This window comes from Drosophila bipectinata, chromosome 2R (assembly GCF_030179905.1).
Source record: "Drosophila bipectinata strain 14024-0381.07 chromosome 2R, DbipHiC1v2, whole genome shotgun sequence".
Classification (NCBI taxonomy): Eukaryota; Metazoa; Arthropoda; class Insecta; order Diptera; family Drosophilidae; genus Drosophila; species Drosophila bipectinata.
The window spans coordinates 10,527,568-10,544,016 of NC_091737.1; the positions used below are offsets into that span (position 1 = coordinate 10,527,568).

Genomic DNA, 16,449 nt, shown 5'->3' on the forward strand with positions numbered 1-16,449 from the left:
ACTGGCTGTTTTTAGTGTCACTAAAATTTATTTATTTAAATTTTATTTTAAATTTTATTTTTACTATTTTTGTACATTTCTTTGTAGTAATAAAATACAGTTTCTTTGATTCATATAAGATCGAGAACATATATAATTCAAGTGCTTATCAAAATAATTACGCCATCTATTGTTTCTCGGCTGTTGTATGGTCTTACCTATTCTAACAACGGAGGGCGATGCTTATTCCACACACCACCTAACGGCCGTTAGAGGTACTACGTTGATGCCAGCCCTGGCAAATGTTGCCATATGTATTACAAATTTGAACTTTTCGCGGCTTTTTAGATTTAAAATATCATTGGCGATAACGTTTTTGACCATCAAAATACTCAAAATCTGGGGTAATAATCCAAGGCTAAAATTTGTAAAAGGAAAGAAAGAAACATAATCTCTCGTAAATAAATTAAAAAGATTTAAACTCACCAGGTCACACATTTCCTCGCACTCCTTCTTTGAGTAGAACCGATTCTGGTTACCTCCACAAAGACGATAAACAAACTTCACACACTTATGTTCTGAGATTTTGTAATGCCAGGCATTAACCCCAACTCTGCAAGTCCCATAAACAACGGGTTGTAAGCAAATAGCTGCAATATGAAATTTTAAAACGTTTTAATTATTGCATAATCTTGATTATATTGCATATAAATAAAACCTTTTCTTCTATGATGCATTTCCCAGTCTATTTTCTTGGCTCCAGCCATTGCTAAAATAAGGACTACCAATATTAAGCGGAAAACCAAAGCACCCATTTTGGAAGAAGTATTTTGGGTAACTGACTTTTATTAACAACAAAAACCGTCTTATATAGGACTCGTGAAGAGTATATATCTGTTCTACTTTGCTGCAAATAGAAAACAGTTTTTTATACAAATATATATTTACAATATCTCCTTACAAAAAACGTCAGGTTTGAGCACCTGGACAGCAGGTTTATTGAATGGATAGCTGTTGACTTTAAATCATTTTTTTCCTATCTGTTCCTCACGATTTTTTACATTCTAGAATATATAAATATTAAGTTATAGACACCTTTCTAGTTTTATATACATATATTGACACATACAATGATGGAAATAGCTTCTGAATGGCTATAGAAATATAAAATATCAAGCCGTAAATGTTCATATTAAAAGTTGATAAGAGATAATCAAAACATTTCGGTCGAGTTCCAAGAAATGCAAATGGTTATATAATAATACAAAATATGTTTTATATGTACAAACATATAATACAGATGGTACAATAATATTATTTTCTATAGTTTTTATTTGAATTTTAAATATATTTATTTTAAATTCACTAAAATTTATAACGTGGAACTCACCTAAAATTTAAAACATGTACAAGCTAATTATTTTTATACCCTTGCAGAGGGTATTATAATTTTGTCCAAAAGTGTGCAACGCAGTGAAGGAGACATCTCCGACCCTATAAAGTATATATATTCTTGATCAGGATCACCTCCTGAGTTGATATGAGCATGTCCGTCTGTCCGTCTGTCCGTCTGACCGTCTGTCCGTCTGTCTGTTTCTACGCAAACTAGTCTCTCAGTTTTAAAGCTATCGACTTGAAACTTTTCACACACCCTTCTTTCCTTTGCACGCAGTATATAAGTCAGAACGGCACCTGGTTTGAGCACCTGGACAGCAGGTTTACTGAATGGGTAGCAGGTGGCTTTAAATCATGTTTTTTCCTATCTACTTCTTAAGATTTTTTACATTCTGGAATATATAAATATTAAGTTGTAGACACCTTTCTAGTTCTATATATATATTGACACATACAATGATGGAAATAGCTTCTGAATGGCTATAGAAATATAAAATATCATATATGTTCGTAAGTGCAATTTTTTCCAATAAGTCGTAAATGTTCATATTAAAAGTTGATAAGAGATAATCAAAAAATTTCGGTCGAGTTCCAAGAAATGAAAATGGTTATACAACAGGGATCGGCACCCCAATACATTGATATGATTTTACCGCATTAGTGTTAGTAACGAATAGCAGAAAGTAGGCTGTGTGCATGACGTTACACACATGTATACTGTGTGTGTGTGGCAGAGCTCGGGCAGAGAAATTTCCTATGCCCCCGAGATAGGGCCGTGCCGACCTCTGTTATACAATAATAGAAAAGGTGGGCGCCTAATATTATTTTCTATATTTTTATTTGAATTTTAATTTTAACATATATTTGTTTTAAATTCACTAAAATTTATAACGTGGAACTCACCTAAAATTTAAAACATGTACAAGCTAATTGTTTTTTTCAGAAGATATAGATTTTTTAAATCTAATAGGAATCTTCAGGAATTCCCCTAGTTATTTGTAATACCCAGAGCTTGGAAATAGGAGAATCTTGTGTAGGTTTATTGAAACAAATGTTAGATTCATACATATGTGTAAGCTAATAAAATATTATTGCTTATATTTTCAGCCACCAAATTTTAATTTTTTAAAAGAATATTTCAACAATATCACACAGCACAACAAATTAGGTTTCAGGCTGTGTTTGGCCATTTTTCCATAACAATAATCCACTTAAAAATAAAAATGTCTGAACCTAGATATTTAAATGCATGCAGTAAATAGTTAAGCATATTAAGTAAACTTAAAGTGTTATTTTGTCGGCAAAGTCCTAAACACATATGTGTTTCATTAGTTTTTATTTTTATTTAAATTTTATTAAATATATGCATATAAGCCTATAAAACTTTAAATTAACTTAAACGTTTAACATTAAACTCAACTAAAATTTTAAAAAATGTTTAAGCTAATTCATTAGCAATTGATTTTTCCGATACACTAAGTTGGCAAACCCCCTTAGGTTTCGGGGTTCGAGAGAAGGCTTTATAAGCCGAGAGCCAAGACAATCTTTAGTGAGTCCAAAAAACATCTCGAAGCAGTAAACATGTCACCAAAGATCGTCTTTGCCATCCTCCTGTGTGTGGGAATTCTCCTGGTTATTTGTAATGCATACTCCGTGAAAATGGTATATGATACTGGCAACCAAGACTACGACGTAAAAATAGATGAAATAGATTGGGTAGGTTTACTGAAACTAATATTATATACATACAACATGTGTAAGCTAATAAACAAATTATTGCTTTTTGTATTTTCAGTCCAAAGACGAACCTAATGTTGAATTAGTTGTGGCATAGCAATATGTACGTGTGAGCGGTGAACCAAATGACGGTTTTTTGAACCAAAATGAAATAATCAAAATTAAATAATATTGTTATTAAAGTTTCATAAAATTTAATAAAAAATATTCAAGATTATACGCAAGATAAGAATTTTTTAGGACAGACTGCCGCTGGTATTGAGCTGTTAATACTGTTCAAGATTATAAAATATACTCTAGGGAGTCAGGGAGATTCCTTCTCCCTTCTCCCATTCACACATTCACAAAAACATTTTTATTATTTAACATTTACACTTTTATTAATACATCTATCCAAAAGAAAAAAATTAAGATTAAAACTGTGTTTGGTGATTGCAATTTTTCAATGACAATAATCCGCTCAAAAATAAAATAGTCCGAAATTAGATATTTAAATGCTTGCAGATGAAACTAGATGATCTAAAGATAGACCAGTTTATGGTTCAGTGACATATGTACGTACGGAGAGTGCGGCCCGACTAGAGCTTGCGAAGCTAAGGTTCTCTAATAACCGAGAGGGCGGATCGACATAGATATTGCCAGGGCAACAAGTAAATTTGGGGCCCCCTATACGGAAGTCTTTTGCCCCGGCGGGGCCCCTTCCCTTCGGGGGCCCTGGGGCAACGCCCCACCTGCCCCATGCTAGCTACGGCCCTGGATATTGCGAATCTAAAGATAAGCCCTTGGAAGTCGAGCGGCCGAGAAAAACTTGGCTTTCGACCAACTAAGGCGATATGTACATACTATGATATGCATAATTAACTTAATTCACAGGCGACTGCTGCCTGAACCGATAAACTGCTTTTTGAAAACCAGAAAGCCATCAAATTTTCAACAAATCTATTCCATAGTTTGCGGAGGAGAATGCGGAGGAGAATGCGGAAGCAGGTCACCAATCCTAGAATTTAAAATGGGTTAAATTTGTAACACTTACTTATTATATTAACAATACCTTTAAGCAAAATTCTTCGCATTCCGCTTTGGTGATGAAACGATTCGAGTTGCCTCCGCAGAGGGAATACAAAAATCTAACGCAAGTCTTATTTTTGAAGTCGTAATACCAGGAATAGGCCTTGGCGCGACAGTTTCCATGGCGTACTGGCATCTTACAAATATCTGCCGAATGGGTTTTAAGATAAATTAACTTATAACTAAAAAAGAGCCTCCAAACCTCTCTCATGTTTGAATTTCATGTATTCATCGTATTCGTCCAAGTAGCAATGGCATTCTAGGATCAGGCCAAGGATAACCAGGCATACGGCCCAGCGACTCATTCTCAGGAGTCAAGTCCGCCAGTGCAGGTGGAATAATACTAACTTTTTTATTCGAAAACCACTGCTTATATGGAAGCTTTGAAGAGTTTATTCTGCAGATGGTTCACTATAAAACACTTGGATAAACACTTTTGTAACTGTCTGCCTGGGAAAATGATACTAGGTTTAACAAAATATCTAATAAACAATCTCTCCTCTTGTCATTAACATTCAAGACACAAAAACATATTTATTTAATATTTGAATAACTTAAAGCACAAGTTAACTAGTTCTTATACATGTCACAGAGCACCTTCTCCATGGGCGTATTGCCAATGGTGCGCTGGAAGTAAATGGCCTCGATCTTGTGGGAACTGATCATCCGGAGCAGTGGCAGCATGAGCAGGAGTCTTCCGAACCTGGCTATCTGGGCCGTAAATTGAGTCTTTGTGTGCTGCGACAACATGACCTGGTAATAATTAAGTATTTTATGCCAATTCCAGCTAATTTGTTTTGTTTTTAAGCTTACATGAGCCTGATCCTGAAGATTCTCAATCTGGGCAGGGTCCTTTAGCCCACGGGTCTCCGGCCTGAAGAGGACTATGGCCTTGAGACAGGCGAATTCTGCCGGATCGACCAGGACTGCTTTATATTTACAGAAAATCTCGTGCAGGGACCGAACATCCGCTGCCAGCTATTGGGATATATATTTCATCTTTTAAATGGAACTATTGCTTCTCCTAGGGAGCTTTACGTACCTCTTCCTTGGTTATGCAAGTGTCGCCATTGGCGTTGTTCTCCAGATTATTACAGTGCTCCGCCACCGAAAAAAGGGCACAGCCTGTGGGATCCAGGGGAATGCACCACTGTATGGCATTGAGCAGGAACAGTTCCGACCACGACTCCTCCAGCAAGATCACCTAGATTATACAAAAATTAAAAGGTTTTCTTTATTTTTCACTATGATTTGGTTACCTGATCACGAAAGGATAGACGGGCGAAGCTGGGCAGGTTTTTGGCCCACTTCACGGCCATGAAGAGCAGCCTGGCACTCGTCTCATAGACCGTCTCATGTTGGTGGGTGTACAGATTTGGAGACATAAACTGGGGCATGATGAAACTGGAGTCGGACCTGCTGACCGTGTGCGGCTCCTCGTCATTAGTGACGTCTATGGAGTCGTCTGCAAATATTTAAATAATTAGGTTGACCTTTGGAAAAGCTAAGTATCACTTACCATCATTGTCGTTTTCCATTGTGGGACTGGAGGAGCTAATGGAGGAGACACTTCCGCCGGCATTGTTCTTCTCGTTGCCGGCCTCCGGCGCCGGAGAACTGGGATCGATGGAGTGATTGCTGCTGGAGTTTGTCGAGTGGGAAATGTTGCCACTGCTACCCAATTCCAGGCCGTAGGGCTTTTCCTTAGGCGAGTGGTGCACCCCGCCGCCTCCGCCGCCGGCGGTGAACATGGGAAAACTGCCGGCTCCCATGTGATTCGCCGCCAACTGCATCGAGGAGGTGAGGTGGTTGTGGTGCAGCAGCCGTCCCGTCGGCAAACTGCCCAGAGCTGTTCACAAGATTCGGTTATGAAACTATCAAACTATTATCCTGCGAAAGAACTCACATGGCGGGGGCAGGAGTCCGGATCCGTAGCAGGGTGGCGACAGTAGCACGGGTGGTCTGCAAATTGGAGTTGCCCGCAGATTTCGGGTGGTTAGATAGAGAGTTATGCAAATGACAGCTAGGCCACACCACATGCACATAAAACACTGACCAAAAATATCAGTTTGTAAAAAAATAAAATAATTATAAATCAAAGAAGGATAATGAGGGTACTATACTTTAAATAATATAGCTAAAAAAAAAGTCCATTATTAGAATAAACTCAAAGACCAATTAATACTATGAATATACTTTTTTCAGTGCACATCACTCACCCAAAAACTCCGACGGCCACAGCGGCCTCGCGCAATGCCCGCCCGTGCTCCATCTCCCGCAGCGTCTCCGGCCGTATAGTGGCCGTGTTGCGGGGCTGTCGCTCATTTTGCACCGCTGTAATTGGAAAACAAATGCAACTAACATGAGCACTCAAAGTCTAGTCGGGACACGCCCATGGGCCGTGGAGGTGATTGGGACGTGTCCGTAATGAGGAAATGTCACACTGACAAAATTGCTTCAGGCTCGCTTCGGCAGGTATCGCCGCCACATCAGGCGGCACATCCGCGTGTGCCACGAATTTTCTCATCATCAGCATACGCATACACAAATTCGTATATGGCAGCATCCTGCGGAAAGAAAACGCGGCCCACACAGCCATTGATGGCAAATTGGTTTTGTGGTCACGTGCCGCTCACGCCTACGAATTGTTCCGCCATTTGTTTATGCAACTTCCACCGCACAATGAGTCCTTGCCACAAAAGCTACTTGACCGCTAATGGCGGATCCACAAACAGTGACTACTAGTACTTTGCATTCGCGACACATAAATCACTTATAGGATATACTTTGGAAGCAATAATAGAGGTGGTTAAGAATGGTAAGAGTTCTTAGAAAAGGCATATTAGGTAATCACCAGAGGAGGTTACTCAATGAATTCTAGCGAAGATAATCTATAATCTAAAATGTTTGGCCAAGAAGATCAAGATTCTTGAGTCGAAAATGTAGTGTCCTTCTGCTGGAAATGTTAGTCTTTAAATTTTAGGACCTAAAACTAAAATACTATCCCAGGACACAGATCTATCTAGTTTTCCTTAAGGATACTTTCCTGGCATTATAATCTTGTCCAGAAATTATTATTCAGATTCAATAAATTTTCCTGACCTGAAGCTGATTGAATAATACCTCTCTGTTTACTTATTCATTGTCCTTTTCATTTTCAAAGTCGTTGCCGACATCAAGACAATGGCGAAAGTTTCTGTCAAAATAAACAATTGGAGCTCATTGAAGTGGCAGGGCTTAAGCTGCATAAAATCTGTCAAAGACAACACTACCAGCAGGTAACAAATCAATTGGGTGAGCAATATGTAAATAAGGAGCACCCGCTCCGCAGAGGTGAACCACCCCCTTCGGTGAGGTTGCTCTTTCGAGGGGTTATAGCCTGGGAAAGGGGTAACCGAGAGACAGATACCTTTGCCCGCCTGACATTTATGGAAAACGGAAAACAAAGTATGGCACGTGTGCCCGGGCTTTTGAGGTCCTGTTAAAGACCAATTAAACCGGCTTCAGTTCATTAGAGCGAGTTGGAAGCGATTCGAGATAAGTACCCACCATCCTTGTTCATTCCCATTTGAAGGCACTTCTTGAGCCTGCAGGCCTGGCATTGATTCCTGTGAGCCTTGTCCACAATGCAGCGTCCAGTTCCCGCCTGGCAGCTGAAAATAGAAATCAAAAATAGATTAAGATAGTGCCGAAACATAATTGCGTTAGCCCGGCTGCAAATAACGAGATTTGTAGTGTCAGAAATTGCAACATTTGTCAAATCCCGGATAGAAGACAAAGCATCTAGCGAGCGGAAATTCCAGCCACAAAGCACTTCAGAATCTGGCAGATACAAGGACCTGCCGCCCTTCCGTCTCATCGACCATTCGTCCTTTGTGCACTTGTGGACCTTTAATCAAATCAGGGCAGAGTGCCACAGTCCACCCATCGAACCACAAAATCACCAAGCCACCATCGCCATCGCACCACTTTCAGCAGAGACAGTGCCTAGTCATCGCCTTCCATCCTTTTCACTCACTAAGCCTGCGCCAAAACTCAAAGATGGCGAACGCTCCTAAAGGATGGGAGACGACTGCTCGTATCCTTGCCATTTTATGTATTTTTTGGCGCCTCTGCCAGCGCAGCACTTAGCCTAATGTATCTTTGAGATACACCCACCCGCCCTGGCTGGTAAATAATTTAAGTATTTTGTATGCAAATGTCCGGTTTTCGAAAACAAATCTGAAATATTAGGTGCGTGTGTATCTATGCGACTGTATCCTTTGGTGTCCACAAAACTAATCAAATAATAGTGCCTTGGTGGAAGCCCATTAGGCTCCAGGAATAGATGATGAACACATCAGCGCTTACCAAGCAACTATTCCTGGAATACCCTTCCGGATCAGTTTTCAGATTAATCATTTTTCGGGCCTGGTTAAGTGCAACCTATGAGAATCGAGGAGGAGGGCGCTATTTTTTAAATTTATTTTTTTTAAATATTTTATTGTATATTTACCAAATTCAAGCATCTTTTGGAATATTATCATACGCAAATAAACTGTAAAATTGTATTCTTCGTCACTATTTGACTTCTGGGCGACTTAAAAGTAGACAATAGAAATACGAGAGTTTACATTTTGAGGTTGAATTTATAAACAAACATGTTTTCCTTCAAAAATTTTAGATGGATTAAGTTGTTTAACAAGCAACGTAAGCTTATATACCCAAGAAACTATATGTCGGATTATATAGTACAGTTATTTAGCAAATATTAGAATAGCAAAACAAAATTTAAAAAAGAAGGGTGTGTGCCAAGTTTGATGTCGATAGCTTCAAAACTGAGACAGATTTATGAACTCTTGTGATTCTGATCTGAGAATATATACCCTTTCCGTTTCACACTTTAGACCAAAATTAGAATTCCCTCAGACAGGGTATAAAAACAATAGTTAACTAAACCTTTTTATTTAGGGCAGAGGTCGGCACGGCCCTATCTCGGGGGCATAGGAAATTTCTCTGCCCGAGCTCTGCCACACACACACAGCATACATGTGTGAAATGTCATGCTCACAGCCTACTTTCTGCTATTCGTTACTAACACTAATGCGGTAAAATCAATTCAATGTATTGGGGTGCCGACCACTGATTTAGGGTTTCCAGATGACAACATGCCTTTACGTGTATTGAATCTTTGCCAAAATTTTCCATATTATTAAGCTATAAAAAAATTTCTGAAATTATTTTCCGAACAAATTCGATTGTGAGGGGACCATTTCTTTAGCTAGATTGGAAAGTTGTGATTGGAAGCAATTGATTATAATTGAAAACGGCTTAATGGGACCACCGCAGGCGACAAAGAAAGGCGACAAAACCTATAAAATGGGCCCCAGCCAGCCTTAGGCCAGATAGACTCTGACGGCCATTGAAACACCAGTCACGTCGGTGAATATATACTATACTGGCACCAGGGCCAGGACCTGGAAAAGGACCCTTGGTATCCTTTTTTCTCCAATGTCGTGTTTCCCTCGTTTAGCCAGCCAGGGGAGGATGTTGCTCTATTTTATTTAGAGCCACACCGAACCGCCCCCTTTTTTTGACTTTGTTGCGATTTGGCTTTGTCAGTCTGTGGCATCTTTGCCGGGTCACATTTGGCCAAGTGTTTTGCGCTTAAGCCCTCCGTATCAATCTCATGGGACCGCACGGATATAGAGATTTCGACGTTTGTGATTTACCGCCTCTGCCGGAAAGCCGCAGAACAGAATCTACATTACTGCATCATAACTTTATGTTTGCCGACATTGATTCTGTCGCATCGGCTTATTGGATATATTTCTGATTTAATGATAATTGAAAAAGAAGAATACAGCTTTTGATTTGAAGGTTTTTTTTTTCTAAATATTCTCACACATTTCCCAGCAGCTCTGCGTCCTTCTTTGGGGAAATAAAAAAGACAAGTTGAAACTTTTAACGAAATCACTTTAAATTCAATTACATTCAAAGCTGCAATTGGGGTAGAATGGTGGGCACTGGATTCCGATCCGCACATGATGCCATCCCATCATCCTGGGCACAAAGTCAACGCGAGGGCAAATATGCGCATTCAAAAGTTGACGCTCAAATCCCAAAGATTTGAATAATTGTAATGAATTTGGCTGAGCCTCGTAATCCGCCAGACGGGTCTCCGGGCACACCAGCCCATCCCACCCACCGGTCCAACCCACTTTGGACAAATGTTGCAACATTTAATGAAATAAAAAATGCTAATAGCTGGATTTAGGGGCATTACTGCATATTTTGAAAATGGTTGGGTATTTTTAAAGGTAAAAGTATATTTTTAGAAAAAAGTTATTTAAAATATTTTTGATATTTTTATTTACAGATCAATGATTATATACTTGCTAAGCCTACTTACCGATAGATCAGTTTCCTTCGCACACTGCGTTTGAAGAATCCTGAGCAGCCGTTGCACGCTAGGATGCCATAGTGCTTCCCAGAACTAGTATCGCCGCAAACAACGCAGATAAGACCCAGATTCTGGCCCTTGACCCTAGTCAGAGCACTTTGTTCTCCGCCCGAGGAGTGATTCGAGGAGTTGGCCGCCGCTGCTGCCGCCGCAGCTGCAGCCGCTGCAGCAGCACTATGGTTCCAGCCTAGCAATCGACCCGCCGGCCCAGTGGGAACGGCGGGCAGAGGAGGTGGCTGCTGTGGGGGCGGCCCCACTCCCGCTGCTGTCGGCGGAGGCGGCTGTCCGTGCATCGGGGCTGGCGGCGGGGTATAACAATGTCGCTGGGGGCTGTGTAACTCTACAAAAAATAAAAAGGACATTGTAACTTGTAAAGTTTTTTTCAAAGAGTGTACTTCAATTAAAACAAGAAAGGAAAGCTAACTTCGGGCGGAGCCGAAGTTTATATACCCTTGCAGTTAAAACCGGATATATTTCGCAAACATCGGATATAGTTGGCCGATCCTTATGAAAATATGATAATATAACCCAATTTAATATAATACAAAAACCAAACCTAAAAATATCCCAAACTTCTATCTTCAAAAACACAAAAGTTGGGTCATTTCCGATCGTTCAGTTATATGGCAGCTATAGGATATAGTCGGCCGATCCTTATGAAATTTGGCATGTCGTAATGTTTTGCCAAAAAATGCTCTCATGTCAAATTTGAACTCTCTAACTTTAAAAACGTCAAAGTTATACCATTTCCGATCAATCAGTTATATGGCAGCTATAGGATATAGTCGGCCGATCCGGGCCGTTCCGACTTATATACTGCGTGCAAAAGAAAGAAGGCTGTGTGCAAAGTTTCAAGACGATAGCTTTAAAACTGAGAGACTAGTTCGCGTAGAAACGGACAGACAGACAGACAGACAGACGGACAGACGGACAGACGGACAGACGGACAGACGGACAGACGGACATGCTCATATCAACTCAGGAGGTGATCCTGATCAAGAATATATATACTTTATAGGGTCGGAGATGTCTCCTTCACTGCGTTGCACACTTTTGGACAAAATTATAATACCCTCTGCAAGGGTATAAATATTGGCAAATGGGGTAATGCAATAAAAAATCACTTATGTAGTTCATTTAAATTAAATCTCAATTTGTCAGTTGGTACCAGGAAGCAGGACGATCTTATCCCTGCGTGGCGACATTGACGCCCTGTAATCCGCAAATATATTTACACATTCAATTAGGGTGCCATTAAGCCAAACGGCTCTCAGGACTCGGGCCGAGCGTGCCGAGCAATCTGTGCGCAAAATTTGCCTCGGGGGACGATTGTTTTGCCATCACACCCTAATTTGATTGTAGTTTCCTTACTGATTTTTTGATGCACTTAACCCTCGACACACACAGGACCAAGGACGAGGACACATTTGTTACACTCGCCACTTGCCTGTGCGCTCGACCTTTTTGGGTATCGGGGGTATCTGGAGGCTGGATATCAGAACAAAGTCAGAAAGATTTCAAAGCTGGGGACCAGCACCAGGACAAGGACCAGAACCAGGACCAACTGGCACACCACGGCTGCGGTCTAATGCCGGCGGATTAGCGTCATATGCTTGCATTTTCCGGGTGCTCCGTCTTTGTTAATTTTACGAGCTCGTTGAAATTCACTTTGGCGTACTTTTACACACAATGGTGTTAAAAGGGCGCTGCCGGTTGTGTTATGAATTTTAGAAATTTTTGGCGGCCTGACTCGGACTCTAATTCAATTTGGTGATTATCACAAATTGAATTTGTTGGGCCACTCGTGCATGGGCCACTCCATCGAGAAGTTGGGCATCGACTTAATTTGTACAAGTGTTCTTCTAGGATTCGATTTAGGATTAGGATTATTTGCGAATAACTCGTTACTCGTCAATAGCTAATTAAAATTGGAAGTAGTCGAAGCCTCGAATGGGTGAGCTCTTTGAGCATATTATCCTTGAGATTTTGCTTAAGATCAATGGTTGGCAGTTTGGTTGATTTTTTTATAAGGAAATCTGCCAAAGGTGAAAATTATTACAGATTTAACTTTCTAATTTAGCCGACAACAAATTTAAAACATTTTAATAACATAATATTCTTGAAAGAAAGTACAAACAAATAAATATTCCATTTCCAGTCTTGGAGAGCCCCAAGAAGTAGGCAATATTTTCTGTCGCATGAAAAAGTAATTTACGTGTAAAAATAATGTAAGATTCCTAAATTAGGACTTAATTACTTACTTAATTACTTTAATTAGGAATCCTAATTAAAGTAATTAAGTAAGAAATGAAACTAAAATTGATTTTTTATTTTTAAAGAAAAGTCTATAAAACAGGTTGTAATGGATTTAATAATCAGAATCAGCTCTACGAAGCTCAACGAATCAGCTATAGAACTTCAAGAAAAACTTTATGGTCCGAGCATTTTTTTTTTAAGACCATCAAGAGTTAATTTACCATAATTTTCCTTAAAAAAAATAATAATAATAATAAGGTAATTAAATTTAGCAAGCCATTTCACTTTATACGTGATACAGACCCTAATTGTACGTCATTCATGGCATTTTCTACACTTCCATGTTTAAATAATACATGTACTTATCCTTTTTATCCTTACAAACTTGGGTTATAAAGTTAATTGTTGTCCCTGATTTGAATTTCAAGCACTTTTTTGTTTCATTTCTTTTAATTACCTTGTGATGAAGGACGCGTTTCGGGTAAACTTTCTTCCTTATTCATTTTGGTTTCTTGATTAATTTTGATTTGCAGCAGTAGAAATGATTAAATATTATTTTTTAAGTGACACTTTCCACAAGATTTAATTAAGCACCATAGTTTTTATTGTTGGCAACTTTCACGACGGCAAAAGAGGTCCTGACTTGCACTGATTTGAACCAAAGCTATCCGATCCGATCCGACGGGATTGCGAGTGTGCGGCGATGATGATGTTAACGTCTCGATGTCCGATTCCAGATTTATCATAAAAGCATGACAGCAGCTAAACAGTGATGTGTGTCCACTCCAGGAGCAAAATACAGCCAACCAGCCATCCGGCCAACCCCGGAATAGGAAAAAAATCGGTGGATATAATCCGCGGTCGCTGAGTGGGCAGAGAATCCTTCTTGCTGCCTGTGAGGACAAAAAGCAAAACGAACACACACATGCAAACACCACTATAAGAGCAAGGAGCACATCCACAATCAAAGCCACATCCACATCCACCCACCGAGAGCAATAAGAGCAGAGAGCAGAGAGCGAGCAAAGCAGCAGCTGAAACAACAACGTACAGGGGATAACCGCACCCACCCGCCGCCCACTGTTGCGCCCAGGACGAAGACTTTTAGTGGCAACTCTGGTGGCGCATTTGCTTGTTGGCTTGCTTTGATTCGTTCCTTCTTGATGCTGCGGCATCGTTGCCCGTTTGTGTGTGCGTGTGCGGGGTAAGCCAAGCCACAATCGGAATCTCCAATAAACACCCGGCTCTGCGCTCTCTGCGCACACACACAAGCAAACTCAAAAGAGCAGAGAGCGCTCGGCCGCCATCATGACAAGCACGGTGGCAGTAGTAGAGGCGGAAGGATATGCGAACGGAATGAGGAAATCCTGCCAAAGTAGGAGTTAAGGAGGAGCATAAAGCAATGGAGCCCACGCCACTACACCCACAACATTCTGACGCAGCTGCGCGGCTGGCGCTCGTATAATCGTCTTGGGTTTTGACATTTTGTTTTTGTTTTATAATACCTTTGTGATGTTGGTGCTTTTGCCATGGAGTCCCCGTCCTGCCAGGATGCCCCCAGTTTTCGTCGCAACTTCCCCCCCTTTGTCGCAACTGGAGCTGCCATCTCCCAGTTAACTGTAATTGAATTGCACGGAAAATTGTTTTTTTTTTTCTGCCCTCTGTGTGCTTGTTGGCACACATATACCTCTATCTTGTAGCCAGTATCTGGTTTTTGTATCTGTATCTGCATTTCTGCGTTGCATGTAGCTTTTATGTACATCAAGATCATTTTTATGCTGTCTATCCTAGAGAGTCTATATAAATGCAGAATAATGAACTAAAACTATTTAAACTGAGTTGGCAGCATTACAGATAGCATAAACCTTTTCGTTGGGTATTCTTCAGAAAATTTTTGAAGTTCTATTTAAAATATGTTTTAATTATAACCGAACTGGTAATTGAAGCTTGTAGTCAATAATTTAGCTTTTTATTAGTTTATTTTCTATTTTATTTTATTGAAAACCTGTTTATTTACAGTACCTTTGAAAGTATTAAAAAATCTTTATTTTCTCTATTTCTATCTATATTTTCTATTTTCATCCCGTTTTTTTTGGTTGTAAATGATTTTTACCAAAAACAAGTCAAATCTTACAAGTTTGGAAACATTATATTTAACTTGTTTAAATAGTTTTAATGAAATACAGATAAATGTAAGATATAATCGCTTGTTATCTATTTTAAACGATTATGATTTTTGTGCTATTGGGATATAGATGCTTTAAAGATTTATAGATATCGATTTTCTTCTAGTTCTATTTTTAAAGAATTTTTTAAAAGAAAAAAGCTCTTCAGTAGTGTTTTTACTTTTTATTTCGAGCCTCTTTGTTTTATTCTTTTAAACATTTATTTATTTAGAGTCTTATCTTATATCCACAACATATTTATTAAAAGATTGTTTTACATTTTGTTGAACATTTTTAAAATTAGCTCCTTGGTTTTAGGCTCCTATACAGAAATTATTCGGCTTATATCGATTTTAAACGATTTTTCAGACTTGGTTTATATATGTATAATATATTTATAGATATCATATCTCTACTTGATTATAAAAAATCCATATTTCAGGCAGGTTCATCCAACTTTATTGAATCACTTTCCCACGACTGATAGTAATTTATTCATGGACCTGAATGCTTTGAACAAAGTGATTTAAGATGACCCCCAGGTCCACTAATCCAATAATCAATAAATGTTCTGCTGTGCTCTGCCGGAACGTGGGCCCTGGCATTGGAAGTGGGGGCATTGGGAATAAAGGAGAGCTTTCCGTTCCGTACTCCGATTTTGCGATTTTGTTGTGGGGGCTTTTGGCATGCTTAATGCGCCGACATTAACTTTGTAACAAATGAGATGTCGGAATACAACAGTCAGGCTCCTGCCAAGCCGCAGCCTCTCCTTGTGCTTTCTCCTCTCTCCCGCCCACTCCCACCGTGTTGTTTTATGATAGTGGGGGCTTTAGGGAGAGAGTATTAGCACTAACCATACAGCATATAGACAACCCATTTCATACAACGAAAATGGACGCGAAAATTTCTTGCGACAGGCCCCAGCAGGCCCCAGAGCGGATTTCTTACGCTCTTTTACGCTCATCGTTCGTTCATCTTACGCTCATTCTCGCATTAAATGTTTTCTGTTTCTCAGTCTCTAAACGGAGCGCGATGAAGAAGGTTGGCCTGCGCTTCGGTTGATCTTTGTGTGTATGCGTGTCACACATTCACATACACGGGTGTATGTGTGCGTGCGATTTCGTTTCGAAGCCAGCGCACAAAATTTTGATTTTTCTTACTTTTCAGGCTTGCTACCCTAACCAAATTCGGGTATTCGTTATTTGATGAAATGACGAAAGAAATTATATTATTTTTTATATTATATTTTTTATTATTTCAGCATACATTTTTAATTTATTTAGGAATAAGATTGAGTGTTAGTAGTAAATGATTACTGTATATATATTTTTACGAATCATTAAAAATGAATATGAGAAAATGAGAAATGAGAAAATTTCAGAGTATATTTCAGTCGGAGTTACTCAA

General features: G+C 39.5%; 2 protein-coding genes and 2 long non-coding RNA genes across 5 annotated transcripts; 1 reads left to right on the forward strand and 3 right to left on the reverse strand.

Annotated features, from left to right (window-relative positions):
* Positions 1 to 51: 51 nt before the first annotated feature.
* Positions 52 to 841, reverse strand: LOC108133059 (uncharacterized). The gene is made up of 3 exons (XR_011442454.1): positions 698 to 841; positions 466 to 629; positions 52 to 397 (listed from the first exon to the last, which is right to left on the reverse strand). It is a non-coding gene; the product is annotated as an uncharacterized lncRNA (long non-coding RNA).
* Positions 842 to 1,828: 987 nt separating this feature from the next.
* LOC138926098 (uncharacterized) lies at positions 1,829 to 3,328 on the forward strand. 2 transcript variants are annotated; one of them, XR_011442455.1, is made up of 3 exons: positions 1,829 to 1,884; positions 2,482 to 3,090; positions 3,170 to 3,328. It is a non-coding gene; the product is annotated as an uncharacterized lncRNA (long non-coding RNA). The 2 variants fall into 2 exon arrangements; XR_011442456.1 differs by lacking the exon at positions 1,829 to 1,884 and adding an exon at positions 2,148 to 2,181 and having other exon boundaries at positions 2,872 to 3,090.
* A 135-nt stretch (positions 3,329 to 3,463) lies between these two features.
* Positions 3,464 to 4,534, reverse strand: LOC108133060 (kunitz-type serine protease inhibitor homolog delta-dendrotoxin-like). The gene is made up of 3 exons (XM_017252737.3): positions 4,382 to 4,534; positions 4,163 to 4,326; positions 3,464 to 4,108 (listed from the first exon to the last, which is right to left on the reverse strand). Exons 1-3 carry the CDS (start codon positions 4,482 to 4,484, stop codon positions 4,100 to 4,102), a joined length of 276 nt encoding a protein of 91 aa, XP_017108226.2. The 5' UTR covers positions 4,485 to 4,534; the 3' UTR covers positions 3,464 to 4,099.
* Positions 4,535 to 4,741: 207 nt separating this feature from the next.
* On the reverse strand, positions 4,742 to 10,954 carry Hr51 (Hormone receptor 51). The gene is made up of 9 exons (XM_017252735.3): positions 10,571 to 10,954; positions 7,729 to 7,832; positions 6,399 to 6,513; positions 6,086 to 6,141; positions 5,699 to 6,028; positions 5,439 to 5,644; positions 5,222 to 5,383; positions 4,993 to 5,157; positions 4,742 to 4,932 (listed from the first exon to the last, which is right to left on the reverse strand). The coding sequence occupies exons 1-9, from the start codon at positions 10,912 to 10,914 to the stop codon at positions 4,750 to 4,752; spliced, it is 1,665 nt and encodes a 554-aa protein (XP_017108224.3). The 5' UTR covers positions 10,915 to 10,954; the 3' UTR covers positions 4,742 to 4,749.
* Between the last annotated feature and the right edge of the window lie 5,495 nt (positions 10,955 to 16,449).

Excerpts from the sequence above, each read along its gene's own strand:
- LOC108133060 (XM_017252737.3), bottom strand. The coding sequence starts at position 4,484 with ATGAGTCGCTGGGCCGTATGCCTGGTTATCCTTGGCCTGATCCTAGAA. Across the intron at positions 4,327-4,381 it reads GAAATTCAAACATGAGAGAG|ATATTTGTAAGATGCCAGTA; the intron begins GTTTGGAGGCTC and ends CCCATTCGGCAG.
- Hr51 (XM_017252735.3), bottom strand. The coding sequence starts at position 10,914 with ATGCACGGACAGCCGCCTCCGCCGACAGCAGCGGGAGTGGGGCCGCCC. Across the intron at positions 6,142-6,398 it reads GTGGCCGTCGGAGTTTTTGG|ACCACCCGTGCTACTGTCGC; the intron begins GTGAGTGATGTG and ends TCCAATTTGCAG. Across the intron at positions 4,933-4,992 it reads ATCTTCAGGATCAGGCTCAT|GTCATGTTGTCGCAGCACAC; the intron begins GTAAGCTTAAAA and ends AATTATTACCAG.